Below are 19,239 nucleotides of genomic sequence, written 5' to 3'. Positions count from 1 at the left end.
CAGTTTTGGGGCTGCTCTGACTTACCCCAGTTGGCGATGATCTCTAAGGGACCATGCCAGTTATGAAAGATGTAGCACAGATGTGGTCTGCCCCTCCCCTAACTTGTGTTCTACACCACAGCTTGGGGGAAGTTGGTGTAGTCATTGGGTATTTGGGGTGTATGCCAGCTGAGAACTCTTCTGCAATCTGCTCTAGAGAAATTCTCGGTTGGCCAGTTAGGGCCACATTCTGCCATCTAAACAGTTTGAAGTGGCTGGAAAAGAGAGAAACTGTTCCATGATTCCCTAAATTAATGCAGAACCCCACAGGCCCCCATAACACCTTGAACATGTGGTATTATTAGGTAAAATAATTCATGTAGCAAAATGGTTTCCTTACATGGAAAAAAAAATCTGAATTCTCACAGGCTGAATCATAATTGTGCTTTCAGAACTGCTCTACAGCAGTTAATCAAAGTTTTCCATCACAGAACTTTTTTCTGAGATTTAAGGGTGGGCTATTGAGCTGAATCTCATCATAGAATGTCTTATTCCAGGAATAACTTCATTTTTGACATTGAATATATGCACAATTGTTTTATTTATTTTAAATGAGAAAGCAATCATTGTGCACAATGCCAATCTCTAGATTTCAGATCCCAGGGCTGCCAGAACAGACACTATGGCTGTGCAAGGTCAAGCTTCAACACTCACCTTGATCTGTGTAGCTCAAATTGAGCCTAGACGGACCACTCCTAGGGATAAGATAATCAGTCGGTTTTCACAAGGGTTTATAGGTCTATATTCAGTCTAGCAGCACAAGTAACTCTAGTTATTTCTATTACAGTGGCCCTCAGAGACTCCACATCGAGATTGTGCTAGGTGCTGTACAGACATATTGTGAAAGATCATCTCTTCTCCCAAAACTACAAACTTGATTTAGAAAGATGAAACAGGTGGGTGCAGCAGACAACAAAGTGAGTAGGATGGGGAGAATAGGATAACAGTAATGGGAGCATAGCATTACACAGATTACTTATGTATATAATTTGAATATTTCAAGGGTGGTTTTTATTTTATTTTTTTAAAACAGGAAAGAAAACTGAATTATAGTTTATGTGACACCTGATGTGTGTCCACATTACTATACTGACATATTATATACTTATTAAAAAAAATCCTACCACAAAAAACATACAGAAAATGGTCTGAGACTACCAACTGATTCCACAAATCACTAAACAAGTTACTTTTTATTTACTGTGGCCATTGGTCATAGTTTAACTGGGAAACTAGAGATAAGAAACTGTATTTCACTAATAATCACCCGAGCCCCCAAGTCCCACAGTCCATATATACTAAAAACAAAAAAGAAAGTTAATTGTATGACACTTAAGTCAGTTATTTTAGTTTGAGAGAGTGCAAAAAAGCAAATACTTTTGCATGAAATGTGCAAATTATTTTCTTTAAAAAAAATAAATTTAATGGCTTACATGTATAGTAGTTCTCTGCTCCCAGTAAGAACTATTTTTGTCCAGAGCACAAATAATGTGTTTAAAAATATAGAATGCATAAAGTCAAGCAATTGAAATTGAGTCTCAGACCAAAAAAACCCAAACCATAACATATTTTAGAGCATTCCAGGAAGGATGTTAATTACAACAGAGCTCATTAGGGTTTGATTTAAACTGAAAATCCAGGAGTTTCATAATCCTTCAATCCATGCTGAGGCTAAAGAGTTAGAAAATAGATCTACGATTGCTGGAGCAGAACAAATCAGCCTAACTCAGGCCCACAATAACTGCAAACTTTTTTTCTCATATCCACAATTCCTCTCTGTTTGTATAGTTTAAAGCACCATGCAAACCTATAGTGCTATGAAATTAACAAAGCAAATGCATCCTAAAGGGAGTTTCACCACCAGTGGGGGAGGAAAACAGGGCCAGGGCAGCATTTATGTCAACAAACGCAGGATATTGTTGCTACAAAAATTACCATTGTCAACAGTCAAGTAACTTCATAGGCAGCTTTTTATTCTTTGAAAGAAGTATTGCTATAGATGTAACTGTGCCTGCCAACTGAGAAAGTTCCAGCTACAGCAGGGCTGAGCAGATCAGCATCTCTGCTGTAGTCCCCTGAACTCCTTCCAGCTTCACAGAACCCCCTTAAAAGAGAGGGGGGGAGAGAGAAATTATGCCAAAACAGAGCACACTTACCCCGAGCCATGCTGAGAGCTCCCGCCCAGGGTACAGCAAGTGATCTCCTCCTCTGGCCAGCATCTCTGAGGTATCGCACTTGGGAGGGGAGATGCAGACACACCCCACCCCCACCCCGCCTCCCTTTTGGAGTGGCTCGTCTCTTAGCTGCACTTTGCTACTCTAAACAAACTCAGGCTCTTTGGGCCATAATTTCCCCGAGATCCCCCCCGGTGCTCTTAATCCCAGAGCCACGATGCAACTGTAACTAACCCTTCCACAGCCAAGTGCGACCACTCTGGGGCAACTCACTACCATTTTCCGTGCAGGGGTGTCGCTTAACCACATACAGCTCCTGGTTTACAGCAGCAGCTTTACCCTCCGGGGAAGTGGACAAAAGGAGCCCCCCTGAGCTGAATGGAAATCAGGCAGGAAGGGAAGTAGGGATGGGAGAGGATATTTGTTACAGACCTGTTCCCTCCCCCCTGCAGGTCCAATTGGTTTGCTCCTGGTGGAACCCTGTGCAGCTCCCATTGTAACATTTCTTCTTCCCCCTTGGAAGTTGAGAGCGAGCCGCCTGCGGGGAATTAATTGTTCGCTTTACGCCTCACACGATGGGAGGGGGGAATCGAATTAGCCATTCAATGCACCAGCTCCAGAAATGCTGCCCCCTTTCAGATCAGGTGACCCCATTTCTAAGGAAGTTTGCAAAGTAATTAGACTGCTGCGCACAGAGACACGCTGTCCGTCAAGCCCTGGCCCCTGTCACACTGAAGCAAGAAGAATAGCTGAGTCAGAGACAGAGAAGCTACTCATGAAATCCCATGCCAATAATAGGACTTAGTACTATTAGAGCCACCCCAAAAGATGACCTGAGAGCATTTCACAAACATTAACCAATTAAGCCTTACAACGATGCTGGGAGGTAAGAAAGTATTTTCATTCCCACTGGGTAGGGAAGTATTGTCATGCCTACTTCACAGAGGTGGAAACAGGTACAGAGAGGTAAAAGGACTTGCCAAAGGTCAAAAGGGAAGATTGTGGCCCTGTTTTTAGCAGAACATTTACACTCACCATATTAAAAGCCTAATCTAAATTTGATTGGTTATTTATGGGTGTTTCTTTTTAAATGACTAAGTCACTCAAAGTTTTGGCACATCTCTAGTCTATAAAAACATTTCCCCATCTCTGCCTCCCTGAAAAATTCATTGTTTCCAGGACTTCCTTCCCATTGCCGAAAGCTCACTTTGAGTAGCCATAATAGCATCCACTGACTATAATTAAATTTATTCCTCTCCCCTTCCACATCAGGGTATTCTGGCAAGTTCTGTTTTCCTGATTTGGATCATTATACCTCCCTATCTGGTAAAACTTCATTTTTGAGCAACCCATTCATATTCCCAGTGGCTAGCATCTGTGATATTTTTTATTAAGAGGGGAAAAAGCTAATTAATCTTTTACTAGAAAAGGATATGTTTTCAAGATCTAAACAGCCCCTGTGAACAATCTATTTACAGCACTAACTGTGCTTTTTGTCCTCTCCCCAGGACCTGAGGGGAACAGCGGTCTCTCTCTCCTCCCCTGAGGCCTCCATGTTGCTGAGCTCAACTAGCCCTGATCCCCTCTTTGGCACATCCTTCCTGTCTCTTTATCAGCCTTGGTCTGATGGGGTAATTGGCTCCTTCTCCCATTCAGCTGGCCAGCCAATTGTCTGATTACCCCCATCGGCTTTCTCAAGGGGAACTAATTAACATCTGAGTGATTAAAGTGCAGGCTCACCAGTTCACCCCCTGCACTATGTCACAGGACAAATAAGGAGTTTAAAGAATCCCCAGGACTAGATTGGTCCATTAGTAGATGGGAATGGTAGAATTCTCAATAATAATGCAGGAAAAAACCCCAAATATTTATTGAACACTTCTCTGTTCTGCATTGGGTGGGGGAACAGATAATATAGTCTCATCACATGCTGATGATACCACTCTTAATTCCACTACTATCTCTATAGGATGTTAAACAAAAGCTACTAATGTTAGACATTTTAAAATCAGCAGATAACTTGCATCCAAGATTTTAAAAGAGCTGGCTGAGGATCTCAATGTGGATTTTCAGTAAGTCTTGAAGTACTTTTTTTTTTTTTTTTTTTAAAGGGCAAATGGGATGACCTAGGTAATGATAGGCCTGTCAACCTGACATTAATCCTGGGCAAGATTATGGAGAGGCTGACACAGGACTCAATTAATTAAGAATTAAAAGAGGGTAATGTAATTAATGCAAATCAACCTAGGTTTATGGAAAATAAATCCTGTCAAAGTAACTTTTTTTTTTGTTTTTTTTTTTTTTGAGATTACAATTTTGGTCGATAAAGGTAATAGTGTTGACATAATATACTTAGAAGTCTTTAAGCCATTTGACTTGGTATCACATGATCTTGTGACTAAAAAACTCAGACAACATAAAATTAACATGGCACACATGAAATGGATTAAAAACTAGGTAGCTGATAAGTTTCAAATTGTAATGGTAAATGAGGAACCATTATTGAGCAGGTGTATTTCCAGTGCGGTCCCACAAGGATCTGTTCTTGGTCCCTTATACTATTTAACATTTTTAATCAATGTTCTGAAAGGGAACATAAAATTGTCACTGATAAAGTTTGCAGATGACACAAAAACTGGGAGAGTGGTAAATAATGAATAGGACAAGTCACAGATACAGAGCAATCTAGATCACTTGGTAAACTGGACACAAGCAAGCATGGGTTTTAATACAGCTAACTGTAAATGTATACATCTAGGAACAAAGAATGTAGGCCATACTTACAGGATGGGCGGGACTCTATCTTAGAAAGCACTGACTCTGAAAAAGGCTTGGAGGTTGTGATGGATAATCATCTGAATACAAGCTCTTAGTGTGATGTTATGGCCAAAAGAGCTAATGCAATCCTTAGATGCACAAACAAGGGAATCTGGAGTAGGAGTAGAAAGATTATTTTACCTCTATTATAGAGCTGGCGCTAGGCATAAGCAGACTAAACTGATTAGAGCACTGAGAAATTCAAGGGGGCCACCTATTAATTATTACTATGTGGGGTTGGGGCAAAATATTCCTGCTTTGGGTCCCCAGTTGGCTAGCACCGGCACTGCCTCTGTATTTGCCACTGGTGCAGCCATTGCTGGAATAATGTGTCCAGTTCTGGTGCCCACAGTTCTAGAAGGATGTTGATAAATTGGAGAGGGTTCAGAGAAGAGTGAGAAGAATGATTAAAAGGATTAGAAAACCTACCTTATAGCGATAAACTCAAAGAGCTCCATCTATTTAGCTTAACAAAAAGAAGGTTAAGGGATGACTTGATTACAGTTTATAAATATCTATGTGGGGAACAAATATTTAATAATGGGCTCTTCAATGGAGCAGATAAAGATATAACATGATAAAATGGCTGGAAGTTGAAACTAGACAAATTTAGACTGGAAACAAGGCAAACTTTTAACAGTGAAGGTAAATTAGCCACTGAACCTATTTACCAAGGATTGTGGTAGATTCTCCATCACCAACAATTTTTAACTCAAGATTGTATTTCTTCTAAAAGGTTAGCGTTAGAAATAATTATGGGGAAGCTCTATGGCCTATGTTACACAGGAAGTCACAGGTTTCTCAACCCATGTGTTGGGACCCAAAATTGGGTTGCCAGAATATTTCAAAGGGTCATGTGGCAGCAGGGCCGTAACCAGGGCAGGGTGAGCTGGCCAGCCACTCTCTGGCCACCCAGCTCTGAAGGCAGCACTGCCACCAGCAGCAGCGCAGATGTAAGGGTGGCAGTACCATACCATGCCTAGTTATAGCACTGCATGGCAGCTCCCGTCCCATGTGGTTGTCTGGGCTCGCCTCTCTGCTCCAGGGACTGCAACTTCTGGGGTCCCAGTACCACTCAGGTTTGGCCCAGCCATCATGATGAAAGCTGTCTGAGTAGGATCCTGAGCCCAAAAAGATTGAGAACCATTGGCCTAGATGATCACAATGGTCCCTTATGGCCTTCAAATCTATGAGAAGGATGTAGATCCATCAGTGTTTATAGAACACAAAGCTAAAGCTGGTATGGTATGCAGTGAAAGAGCATATTTTCTCAATAGTATATTCAGAAACTTGCTGAAACTAGAAAGGAATGTACAGAAGCTTTGAAAAGGGGGAGTCTGATAGAAATCACACTGCTTGATTCAGAAAAAGGGACTGTAATTTTCTCTCTCCAGCTCTATCATTCAACCACCAGAGCAATACAACTCCAGGAGGATGGGGCAAGAGTTGGTTGCAAAGAACTATAGCTTAAAAAAAAGTTGCTTCCCCCCCCAGGCCTACCCCAGACAGAGAGGCCTGCCTGTTCATATAAGTTGCAAAGATAAGAGAAGACAACAGCTGAGTAATACAGGGAGCGTACAGATGTAATAACACTTTAGAAAAGTGCAAACAGCGGATTACTTTGTTTGATATATGCACATGCTTACAGAGAAAACAATGGAGGATTTCCTGTACACCAGGGGTTCTCAACCTTTTTCTTTCTGAATGTCCCTCCTCCCCCCGCAACATACTGTAAAAACGCCACGGCCCTGCAAGGGGCAGGGGCGGCTCCAGGCTTCAGCTGCGGGTGGTGGTGGTGGAAGGGCTCTGAGTTTCAGCTGCAGGTGGGAGCTTCTGTCCCACAGGGCTGAGGGGGGTCTCAAGGACTTGGGACTTCTGCCCCGTAGGGTGGAGGGTGGCTTGGGGCTTTAGCCCCATGGGGCAGCTTCTGCTGGAGCTCTGGGGTTCTGCCCCATGGGGAGCTGGGACTCAGGCCTTCTGTCCGGGGGTGGGGGGGAGGGATGTGCGGGGGCTCAGGGCTTTAGCCCCATAGGGTGGGGCTCAGGACTCCAAGCTTCAGCTGCCGGGTACTGGGGCTCAGTGTGGCCCTGCTTGGTAGACGCCCTGAAAAGTCTCACAGACCCCCCTATAAGCCGTGGACCCCAGCTGAGAACTGCTACTGTACACCAAGCCTTGTAACCCAATTCTTCTCTAGTTCAGTCTCCAGACCCTTCTTTCTAAACGACTGTTCACAGAGAACACTGCTATGCAGCAGCACCCTGAAAAGGCAAGATTTGTAATGAGGACTTAAATTCAGAACACACACTTATCTTCAGCTCGTTCCACTGCAGAATAAAGCAGAATTGCAGCCAAATGTTTTCTAGAAGCAATGTCCAATCTTTTCATCCTGAGGGCCAAACTTATTTCAGGAAGCCCATCATCCCAATCTCTCATTTTCTGTACTGTAAAAAAGAAGAGAAATCATCTGCACGTCCCCTGCCAGGAATTTATGTGGTGGGGGTGAGGGTGCTAAGGGGAGGGTAAAGAATCCCCAACAGGCATAGAGCATGGGGCTTGTTAAGGGCAGGGATGCAGCATGCTCCAGCTATCCCTAGCCAGCAGGTGGTCCCTTGGGGACCATAGCAGCTGGCACAAGTTAAGAGAAGACCCCATGCTGCTCTCAGCTTCTCTTCCTTTTTTCCCCCCACTCTTGGACTACCCTGGGTGGAGGGTAGCGGATGGGAGGGGAGCCATCCCTTGCTAGGCCCTCTCCTAAGCTCAGGCACAGCTAGTCAAGCTCCTATCTTGCTCTCCCTAGAGCTCCCTTAGCCTGGCAGGTAAGCAGACAATGGAGTAGCCACAGCTACCATTCTCTTCCCTCTTCTGCAGTGCCAGGGATTTGCTGACCCAGAATGTCAGGGAAGGGACAGCAACCCTCAGATCACTCCTGGCTCACACCAAAGTTACTCTGGAGGCAGCAGGGAAAGCAGGGGAGCATTGCTTGCTCCACATCTTCTCCCCCTAGTGATAAATCAAAGCTGAAGCAAAGCCACAGGATCTGAGGGCACGTCTCAGGGAGCACATTTTTAATGCACAGGAAGAAAATGTGTATATTACTCACAGTTGCCCTTGAAGGCCCCAATTTAGTGCCTGGAGGACCATAAGTGACTCTCTGGCCACAATGGGATCCATTCTGTATCATAACTATCACACCTACCCACCCCTAAACCAAAACATAAGGCACTGTCAGCTGCACAAGTAGGGCTTCTCCTGCTCACTTCCTAACACCACGGTTAATTCTCCCTCTCACAGGTCTCAGTGCCCTGGGGACCTGCGAGAGAATATTCTGAGGCAGAGCAGCATGCCCAGCTGGAATGTTACCTAACTCTCCGAAAATCATTAAGTGGGAACACTTGCCTGTCACACCTTACATGGAATACTGCAGTGGGAACGGTTATGCAAGAGCAGAACTACCATTTCAAAACAATAGTAAAGCATTCTCGTTGTCTGTTCTAGAGGGGACAGAAGTGATATCTGTGATCCACAACTTACACAATCCAGTCATTATTTTACATGCCAAACAAGACAAAGAGGCCACCTCTGCAACTCCATATGCACAGGGGCATTGCAAGGAGTGATATTTTAACATCAATCCCATTCCTGGGAGAATTAATCATCACCAAACTATATGACAAGTGCGCAAACAACTCTTTCCATAACCACACCTCCCATTGTGCTCGCTAGTTTAAATACACAAAGCAGACATTGAATTTGACCATGGGCAAACAATCTACATTCTATGCAGCAGCAATTTAGAGAGATGACTTGCTGGAGCACATGAGCATGAGAAACCCATTATTACTTCTGCAAATTATCAAATATTACTGTGAATGAAGGAATTGTGCAACCATCAGCTTCAGCAAAAACACTCCAGACAGTAGTAGGGAGGGATAGCTCAGTGGTTTGAGCATCAGCCTGCTAATCCCAGGCTTGTGAGTTCAATCTTTGAGGGGGGCCATTTGGGGATTTAGTTGGGGATTGGTCCTGCTTTGAGCAGGGGTTTGGACTAGATGACTTCCTGAGGTCCCTAATAATCTATGATTTTAACATTAGTTTTAATTTGTATCTTATAGTCATCAGCATGCACACACAAATATCCCCCATTGACCGGCGACTGGTTATACTAATCAAAACCAAGTGGTTATTTGTTGTGTTATGAATTATACTGTATTTTATTATTTCTCAACTGCCCCTTTCCCCTGGATTTTCTGACAAACATATTTATGTATTTTTACATGCAATATTTATTGTCAATGTCATGACTACTAGGCAGTGATATATAATGATAAAATCAGGGGACTAGGAACACACTTCAGTGAGAGATGCCAGTGTGACATACCAGGGTACAATCTAGACTAATGAGTAGCTGTGTGACCCTTACTCTCTAACCTGAGGTGCCCTTTAAATGCCTTGCTGCTCACAAACAGCCTTCAGCATGTAAGTCGCTCCCAGCTATGTTTCTGTGTGTGCGCTGCACCCAGACAGCTACACTTTAGCTCTTACCAGCCTTAAAAAAATCACCACAGGGTGACCCCAAAACACTTCTAGTCTCGGATTTTCCCCAGAAACATACATGTCCTATACTGCCCAACCCTCTCCTGGACAGTACAAATACATGGAGTCCATTATTCCTTTAAGGGAATAATATGCACACAACTTGTTACCCCAAATGAGGTTACCCAGACACTTCAGTTTGAACACACTGGATTAGATAAAACAACAAAACACGTTTATTAACTACAAAGAGATTTTAAGGGAGTCCAATTACTTCTCCCTGTTTGTCTCTTTAGGTGCAGTGAATGTGATGGGCAGAGAGTGAGAAGGATGCCTAGGGGTGTTTGTCCCTCCTCTTTATAGTTTCAGTCCCTCTCCTAAAAACATTTCCAGCTGAGAACCAGGAGCCAAAGAGTCTATGTGGAAGGATATTCCCTGCTTGTTTTTTCACCTGCTTCAACTTCCTTTGTATTCCCTTCCTGCTTGATGACTCTGTTTACTGCTTAAATGCAAATTAACCAGAGCACACATTCCTTAGTTAAAAATCTTAGCCCAGAAAATCTGGGTTCTATTCCCAGCTTTTCCACAGATCCTATACAATCTTGGGCATGTCAATTGTGTCTCTCAGTTTCCCCTATCCATAAAATGGTGTTAACACATACCACAGTAAAATTATTTAAGATCCTTTGATGAAAGGTGCTATCAATTCTTTTTTAATTCCACCATGCTGTTAAGCTCCCCTCCCCCACATCATAGCTTTTACAGGTTGATGGCAAACAGCATTCCAAATTACACATAAAACAGTTTGTCTAGCCTTAATGATTGAAAGTGACGGATTTATTAATATCTTGGGGGGTGGAGGACATACAGTAGAATGAGCCCTCAGCACTGCTTAGGGAATTAGCTAGTGCAGGAACGCCAAACAGGTACAACATACAAACTACAAGACATAGCATACTGAAGCTGCACTCAGCTTTAACGCTGAGATAGCAGCCACTGTGGAACTACATAGGACACTTGTGGCTACCCCTAGTTTGGCTTCTATGACTACAAAAGAACCACCACCAAACAGCTATACATTTGCAACTCTGCTGGGAAAAGCAGGTTATTCTCTTTCAGTGTAGAGATGCAACACAAATGGAACTGAAAATTTTAAAGTAGTTTAGATTAATATAAGCTTAGAGTGAGAAAGTGTGCTAAACTTTAATATGAATTGTTATGACTGGAACTTGATTACAGTTCACAAAGTGAAAAATTATTTCAGCCACTGTGACATACTAGATTAAAAACCCACTGCAGAGAAATCACTACATTAAGAACAGCATTAAACTTTAAAGAGTAAGATACCAAACCGATCAATTTATTTATAGTGCTAATTTAGAAATCTTTGGCCACTTTGTTTGCATAAGATTTTTAGCAGTGGACCCAGAATTTTCTTATGCTAAAATACAATGCAAAAACATCTTGTTTTGTGTGCTCATGAAGAACTGTATCTCTGCAAAAATAGAGATGAAATGCACAGAGAAGTACAGTGCCAAGCAACTGTTTACTCTGAATAGATTTTCACCTATTGTATAATGTTGAAAAACATGCAACAGCATCCTGAACTATAGCAAATGGGAGAGGCAGTACAGTCTACCATACAAAAGGCAGACCGTGGGCCAAACCCCGACCGCCAGATGCTTTTGAACAGACTCCGAAATCTTTTTATTTACTTATTATCATTATTATTATTTTTTAGTTATTTTCTCTGGAGTCTGGACCTTGACAAAAAAAAATAATAATTGACTACCCCTGGTCTACTGGATAGAGCACTGAACTGGTACTGAGACTTGGAATCTATTCCTGACTCTGCCACTGGCCTTCTAAATGGCCATTCTGTGCCTCAGTTTCCCCATCTTAAAATGGGATTAATGATACTGACCTCTTTTGTAGAATGCTTTGATATCTAGTGATTAAGCTAAGAGCCCGGTATTATTATTATTATATTATTATTAATATTAATATTAAATGCACTGTACTACTAAAAATTCTGAAGAAAAAGAGGAGCAATTTTAAATCCACAATTAATATATGCGCTTCTCTCTGCAGAACCTCATTAAAAAGAGGACCTATTCAGCACTCATTTCACAGGCAAAACTCCCCTGGACTATTTTAGAATATATGACATGAAAACGTTCTGTTTAAAAACGATTTTGTTTCCATTGTGCATCTCCTGTACTCTTCATTTCTCTTCCACAGTTCTTGATTATTAATCACATCTGTGTGACATTAGGATCTTTGTCTCTTAATAGTTCAAGTGAGAGAAATGGCAATGGGGAGTTGATGAAGTCAAGTTCCACTAATATAAAAAATCTTTTCCACAATAATCAATGCTTAAGTCACAAACAGAACAAGCAGACACCATGGGGAAAGAAAGATCCTGCTTTCATGGAGATTACCATATTTATCAAGGGCAAGTGAGAGAAATACAGAAAGTATATGACATACAATAAAAAAAAAAAGCGTTGCTTGTAAAAAAACATCAGTTAAGGAAAAAAACAAGTTCCAACAGGCTTTAGCAGCTCTTTAACCAAGTCCTTCCCTGACAGCATAAATCCATCTTCACAACTCTCTCTCTCTCCCCCCCCCTTATCTGCTGTGTCTCATCACATCATCCCTGCTGATTCAGCACATCCCTGTTGCTATCCTCTCCAAAGCGCAGTGTGAAAATTATAGTTGCACCTAACCCTGCAGAACCCCCAAAACAGCGTGGTGAGGAAATATTACCTGTCCTCCTCTTGGAGATAATATCCCCCCCACCGCATAAAACTGTCTTCTCTGCAGTAGTGGGGGTGTTGTTTCAGCCTGTTCATCCCCAGACTGCTGACTTTGTCTACATCCTCACTAGGGAATTAAACATAAACCACCCTTCCCTTACAATCACCAGTTCATCTGAACTGCTGGGAGCCCAAACGTACATCAGGCTTTGGTAGCTGGATGCATTTTCATGAGTGTGCCAGCAGAAAAAATGGGTCTGGTCACTGAAGCCTTTTCTACAATGGACTCCAACCAGTTCAGCTGAACTGATGGCAGCAGTAGGGGATTTTCGATAGGCTAAACTCCATAATGTAGACAGAACTTTACAGCAGAAAGCAGTCTGCTTTTTTGCCTGCCTGGGTGGGTGCAGGTTAAAACAGAACAGGGTCTTGTTCCTGATGTGCAGAGCACAATGCCTTTCCTTCCCACAGGTGTTTTCAGGATTATGCTCTCAACACATCGCTGGAAAGTGCAAGGATGACATTCCTGCCCATTACCTCTCCACTGTCAGCGTGCTTCTTTCTTTGATGCCATAAGCCATTTTAACAAAACTTAGGTTCTAAATTCATATGGCTAAATGCCCAAGAGATCAGAGGTTTTTGTTCCTAACTCCACCCTCTTTGGCAAAAAACAGAGAGCAGGAGGAGGCAGAGATAGCTCAACACAACTGGATCAAAGTCCTTTACTTGTTCAGGTAAAACTCAAGATTTGAAGGCAGCACAAGTTTCCAGGTTCTCAATAGCCACGTCCATACTGGGCACACTGACAAAACAGAAGTCCCACCAGTTCTAATAGCAGTTCAGCTGAACCATTCTTAGAACTGGTGGAAATCCTTATGTCAGTTTCCCCAGTGTAGGCAAAGCAAATATGTTTTTTGTAAGAAAAGTCCTGCTAGAAAGGGATCTCAAACCCCATTTTCCTATTTGTAGTGCTCAGGCAGAGACTCTCATTTAGCACTATCTATTCTTGCTTCTAGATTATTAAACTAGATTAATCAAAGCTGCTAGTGTGTCAGATAAACAGGCTGGAAGAACTTGTTGGATAGTGTATCACAAGTAACAGACACCCATCACCACAGAACCTGAGCAACATCTTAGGAGTCTCAAGGCCAAAATTAATTTGTATCATGCTCATGTAGTAGGGTATGATGATCCTTATGCTCCTTTAAAGTTACCTTCTGTTTATTCCACATGAAACCAAGCTGAGCATATATTTGATGTTCTCATCAAAAGCACCTGAGACAGGGTTTCAAATGCAATATTTTCTAAGATGCCTAAAAGATACATTTACCTTAATGATGTACTGTGAGAAAATATATGCAGCACAACACTGTGGTCTCTCTGGGTATTCTATGCTATCCATGACTCAGTAACTGAGTAATTCACAATCATTTTGCCCTGTGTGCTTAGTTTAAAGTAATTGATTTTCTCCACACACACCCATACCAAATATTTATGTTGGTGGAAGACATTAACACAAATGAAACTAAACAAGTACTTATCTAATGTTTTGCTGCCAAAATATCATCTAACCGATGAACTAATCCAACCCAGTGCATCGTTATTTACTTGTCACCAACATACTTGATGTTTTGCAGACAAGGTCTCTACTTCAAAGAGCCTGTGTTATGCACTACCAAAGTTTACAATATGCACATATATATTGCTCCTAAGTTATAAGGGAATTCCAACAGAATTACATCCAATCACTGCATGACCACCTGAAGAGTACAGCCTGATAAATCAATTTAAAACCACAGCTGAAGGAAATAATGATAATTTGTCAGCCATCATAAAGCATTAGCTATAACATTTTACAGATTTCAGGCTGATGACTTTTTCCTAACTGACCTTATGAATCTGTTAACTAGTACCTGGTGAGGAATGCTGCTTTTCGACACACTCTGTCTATTCCTGGTCAAGTGTTTTGGGCTTGAGGTATAGCTGTGCACCCAGTCCCACTCGCAAGGGGATGGCAGGGTAGTATTCTGTTTCCTGAAAAATAAGATTGCATTTAAGTCAAGCATAATCACAATGAATGTGTCAAGCTGTCCTGCACTGGCTCAAGGCACGAGCACCAACAGCAGGGCAGACTGTTAAGAAGCCCAAACGGTTGTGAGCCCTATACTTAGATTTCACCAACCAATTATCAAGTGTAAACTCCTCAGGCATTATAACAGCCTTAACATGGAGTCACAGACAGTCCCCTGGGGTACACCGACCCATCTTGCCACTCAGATGAGCCTACGTTTGTGATAGATGGTCCCTTACACCAAGTATCACAGCAATATTCTGGTTACTTCAGTCCCAAATTACTACACCTCTACCTCGACATAACACTGTCCTTGGGAGCCAAGAAATCTTACCGCGTTATAGGTGAAACCACATTATAGCGAACTTGCTTTGATCCACTGGAGTGTGCAGCCCCACCCCCCTGGAGCACTGCTTTACCGTGTTATATCCGAATTCATGTTATATCGGGGTAGAGGTGTAGTAATTTACCCCATGCCAACTGCACTTTAGATCTCACACCAAAGACAACACTTGTAGCCAATCCTGTAATAAACTATCTAAAGATTTATTATATACGAAAAGGAAATGACAGTTATTTACACGGTTAAAGCAGGTAAACAGATAACTACAGTTTCTTAAGATTCAAAAAGTCATAGAAATTTCAATAATAAGCAAGTGCTATAGGTCCCTTAGGGCTAACACTGTCTAAGCATTGGAGAGCTTTTGCTTACGCCCCCAGGGTCCAAACCACATAAAGATATGGTTCCTTATTAGGAGTTTTTATTCCCTTTCCCCCTTCTGCTCTGAGCTGCAGACTCAGCGGATGGGAGCAGGGCTGCCCAGAGGATTCAAGGGGCCTGGGGCAAAGCGAGGGAGCTGCGGCGCTTGTACTCATCCGGCAGCGGTACGGGTCTTCGGCGGATTTTGGTGGCGGGGGGACCTTCAGTCGCTCCACATCTTGGGCAGCACTGAAGGGCCCCTCGCCGCCGAAATGCTGCCGAAGACCTGGATCGCCACTGGGCCAGGGCTCATGGGGACCCTGTGGGGCCCGGGGCAAATTGCCCCACTTGCCCCCTCCCCCCCGGCGGCCCTGGATAGGAGGAAATCTCTTGAATCATTCATCTTAATGGAGGGGTTGGGGGAAAAGAGTAACCAACAAAGTCTTTAGTCCTCTAACATTCCACACTAGTCCATCTAGTATCGGGGGGCCTTCCTTGATGGGCAGGACATAAAACCTTCTGTTGGAGACCAGCGTTTCACACTAGTCTGGCGATTTACACAGGTACAGAGGCTTACAATAGAAACGCTCAAATGTTACCTTACAATATGAATACCGATATTATAAGTGAGATTAGTGCAGGCAGCAACTCACAAGCATTCCATAACGTCTAAACCCTAAGCACACCCCTATCATTCTAATGCCTATTTTAACAATATTAACATATAGGTGAGCCAGACTGGTTCCAGCTATGCATTTGTCAGTGTTCAGTGGAGACAAAGGGACCTTGGAATGAGCTGGCACCTGGCCTGTCAGCATCACAGAAGGGTGATTATGAAGCCTGGAATAGAGACATCCATAAGAAAATGGAATTAAAGCAATTTCTTCTAAGTTAACTTGGCTGCTTGAACTGTCCCTGGCAGTAAAGCGGAAATGTTGCCTGCCTAAGGGGATCTTCAGCATTACTATTATTTGCTATGGTAGTGTCTAATCAAGTTCGCAGCCCCGTTGTGCTAAGTGCTGTATGAACACGAGAGACAGTCTCTGGTCTAAACAGCTTACAATCTAAGCAAGCAAGATAGACAGACTGGTAAAAAGGAAGCATTATCATCCCCATCCTGAGGCAGCATGTATTGATGATGTGACTTGCCAAGGTCACATAGGAAGCCTGTAGCGGAACTGAAAACGCAACCCAGGTTCTCCAAGTCCTGTCCTTTCCCTTGACAATAAGGCCAGCCTTCCTTTCCAAAACATCTTATGCAAGTGATATGCTCAATCTCAGCCGAAAGATATGGTCCTACAGTCATTTGGTGGAGGTGGACCCACCTGTACATGGACTCATCCTTTATCTCTCTTTCTGCTTGATTATCCACAGCCACTGCTGGTTAACAAGATAGCAGCAAGAAACAGATGGTGAAATAATCAACAGAAGAAATTCTTCAATTATTTATTACCTAAAGAATTTCTAAACCATATTTTATTTATCTTTTTAGTTTTTCACCCCACTCTGTTTGAGCAGAGCTATGTCAAGATAGCAGATTTTTAAAAAAGTTAAATAGTCTATGACAGGGGTAGGCAACCTTTCAGAAGTGGTGTGCCAAGTTCACTGTAATTTAAGGTTTCACGTGCCGGTAATACATTTTAACATTTTTAGAAGGTCTCTCTCTATAAATCTATATTATATAAATAAACTATTGTTGTATTTAAAGTAAATAAGGTTTTTTAAATATTTAAGAAGCTTCATTTAAACAGAATTAAAATGCAGATCTTATCAGTTTAGTGTGATCTTTGCCCTCGCTTTTCCTTGCTGAGTTTTCCAATGTGGGCTACAGCAGGGGGCGACTGAAGAGCGCTGGGTCGAGGCCAGGAGCAGAGCCCTGGGCTGGCTGCCGGTACCCCAGGCTGGCAGTGGGCTGAGCGGGGCCGGCGGCCGGAACCCCAGATCAGCAGCGGGATGAGCCGCTCAGCCCACCGCTGGCTCCACTCAGTCCGCTGCTGGTCTGGGGTTCCAGCAGAGGTGAAAGTAACTTAAATTTCTTACAGGTACTGTCATATTGCAACCCCCTCGGGGGGAGGAGCTCAGGGGCTGGGGATGTGTGGCTGTGGGGTGGGAGCACTCAGGGCAGGGGGTGGGGATGTGGATGATGCAGGAGTCAGGGCTGGGAGCCTGGGGGGTGCGGGAATCAGGGTTGAGTGGCATGAGGGGCTCAAGGCAGGGGGTTGAAGTGTGTGTGTAGGGGAAATCCTGGAGGGGCAGGGGCTTGGGGCTGCCCTTAGACAGTCCCAGTTGCAGCCGGGTTACCTGGATGATGGATGGGTCCCTGCCCCACCCTGTTCCTGTTCCTGCCAAGGGAACTGTGGGCCAGCTGTGTGGGGGCACTGCATCAGCAGGCAAATGGGGAGCAGCGGCAGAAGACCCCCTGGCCTGCCGCTCCCTTCCGCTTCCCCCCGAGGGGCCGCAGCTGTGCACGCCGCAGGGATGGCACTTGCCTGTAGCGCCCTGGTATCCAGCCACAGTGGCGAGAGAGGGGAAGCAGCACAGGCTGGGACGCGGACACCTCCAGCGCACCTCCCGCCGGCCCCTTTCACTTGCCTGCCTGCTGTTTAGTCTGGTGCACGGGGCTGCCAGCGCCAGCCTGCTGGAGAGTTCTGGCAGCCAGCAGGACTTCAGCTGGGAGCACGCCACGCACCGTGCCTCCAGTCACAGCGGAGCACTCCAGCATCGGCCAGCTCCGAGCATGCACACTCCACCTTACTTTCACTTCTAGGGGCCGGCAGCCGGAACCCCAAAGCAGCGGCAGGCTGAGCGGGGCCGGCAGGCTGAGTGGGGCCGGCAGGCTGAGCGGGGCCGGCTCCAGACCCCAGTGCGCCAAGCGCGCGCTTGGGGCGGCATCCCGCGGGAGGGCTGCAGGCGGCTCCGGTGGAGCATCCGCAGGCATGCCTGCAGGAGGACCACCGGAGCCGCGGGACCAGCAGACCCTCCGCAGGCACGTCTGCGGGAGGTCCACCGTCGCCGCGGGATCGGCGACCGCCAGAGCGCCTCCTGGGGCGGCGCAAATCCTAGAGCCGCCCCTGGTGGCTGGGACCCCAGAGCGGCAGCGGGCTGAGCAGCTCAGCCCGCTGCTGGCCTGGAGCTCCATCCACCAGCTCCTGCCAGCTGGGGTTCCAACTGCTGGCCCCGCTCAGCTGGCTGCCGGCCCAGGGTTCCATCCATCCAGGCCAGCAGCGGGCTGAGCGGGGCCAGCAGCCAGGACCTCGGCGTGCCATTAAAAATCAGCTGGCGTGCCACCATTGGCATGCGTGCCGTAGGTTGCCAACCCCTGGTTTACGACAACAACAATCTATTTGGACTTGTTTCTACTTCTTAAAACAAGCACTTTCAAAACCCAAATTCAAGATGTAAAAACTGATTGATGGTGTGTGGTTTTTCCCCTGCTGTCTCTTCCAGCTCAAGAACATTCCCAGGGCGTGGGATAAGATTGTTTTAGTCATGGCATGATTTTGCAGCTGCAGGACAAAAGGACACTGCGGCATGTCTTTTGAGCAGTGAAAGACACATTATGAACATTAGTGTCAATTTTATTGTTACAGGCTGCACACATAATATTGATTTTCCAGGAAGCAGCAGGAAAGTTATATATTGGGCTAAAAATTAAAACACCATCACAGCCATAATTTTGGCTCCTTATAGAGAGATCAACAGTTATAAATACTCAGCTGCCATGTAAATCTCATCATTGGTCTACAAAGACAAAGATAAATGGTAAAGAAAATAAATTCGATGGTGCCTTTGATCTTTAAATAAAAATAATTCCGTGATCAAAATAGCATGGGTTATTCTCCTTTAAAATTAAGCTTTATTCTTCCATTTTGTTTATTCTCAGTAACTCTCCATCTACCATGTGGTAGTGCTGCACTTGAGAGTACATCCCACTGTTGATTTTTACTATAGAAGTCATTAAGAGAAATATCGGGTGGGAAAAATTAGAAAACTCAACTAGATAAATGTTCACCAGAGCTGGTGCATGGAGAGATAACCTTGCATTGAACCTTAGCCCCTGGAAAATGATGTACAAAAGGGGAACTGAAAACAATGCGTTTGATTTTAAATTGTGGTTTGAGTTAGTTACCCATGTACCTCAGTCAT

General features: G+C 44.2%; 1 protein-coding gene and 1 long non-coding RNA gene across 14 annotated transcripts in view; one reads left to right on the top strand and one right to left on the bottom strand.

Annotated features, from left to right (window-relative positions):
- The window catches only part of LOC120407592, a 75,115-nt gene that overhangs the window by 30,303 nt on the left and 25,573 nt on the right, over positions 1–19,239 (top strand). Inside the window, exons 2-3 of one of the 2 annotated variants that reach the window (XR_005600126.1) lie at positions 827–935; positions 8,322–8,577. This is a non-coding gene — a long non-coding RNA (uncharacterized LOC120407592). Of the gene's footprint in view, positions 1–826; positions 936–8,321; positions 8,578–19,239 lie in introns of those variants that run through there. The other variant, XR_005600127.1, reaches the window with a different exon arrangement.
- Positions 1–19,239, bottom strand: part of TJP2 (tight junction protein 2) — an 83,794-nt gene that overhangs the window by 50,698 nt on the left and 13,857 nt on the right. For 5 of the 12 annotated variants that reach the window (XM_039543293.1, XM_039543297.1, XM_039543295.1 and 2 more), the window contains one exon: positions 14,236–14,356. The exons of 4 other annotated variants lie outside the window; for them this stretch is intronic. Coding sequence is in view for 2 of the 8 variants with exons in the window: in XM_039543290.1 (XP_039399224.1) it covers positions 2,196–2,258 (63 nt within the window). In the remaining 6 variants the exon portion in view is untranslated. Of the gene's footprint in view, positions 1–2,195; positions 2,392–2,645; positions 2,667–14,235; positions 14,357–19,239 lie in introns of those variants that run through there. 3 more of the 12 variants (XM_039543291.1, XM_039543290.1, XM_039543292.1) reach the window with 3 other exon arrangements.

The sequence above is a fragment of the Mauremys reevesii genome, linkage group 6, assembly GCF_016161935.1.
Source record: "Mauremys reevesii isolate NIE-2019 linkage group 6, ASM1616193v1, whole genome shotgun sequence".
NCBI lineage: Eukaryota > Metazoa > Chordata > Testudines > Geoemydidae > Mauremys > Mauremys reevesii.
This window is presented reverse-complemented; position numbering and strand designations above follow the sequence as displayed.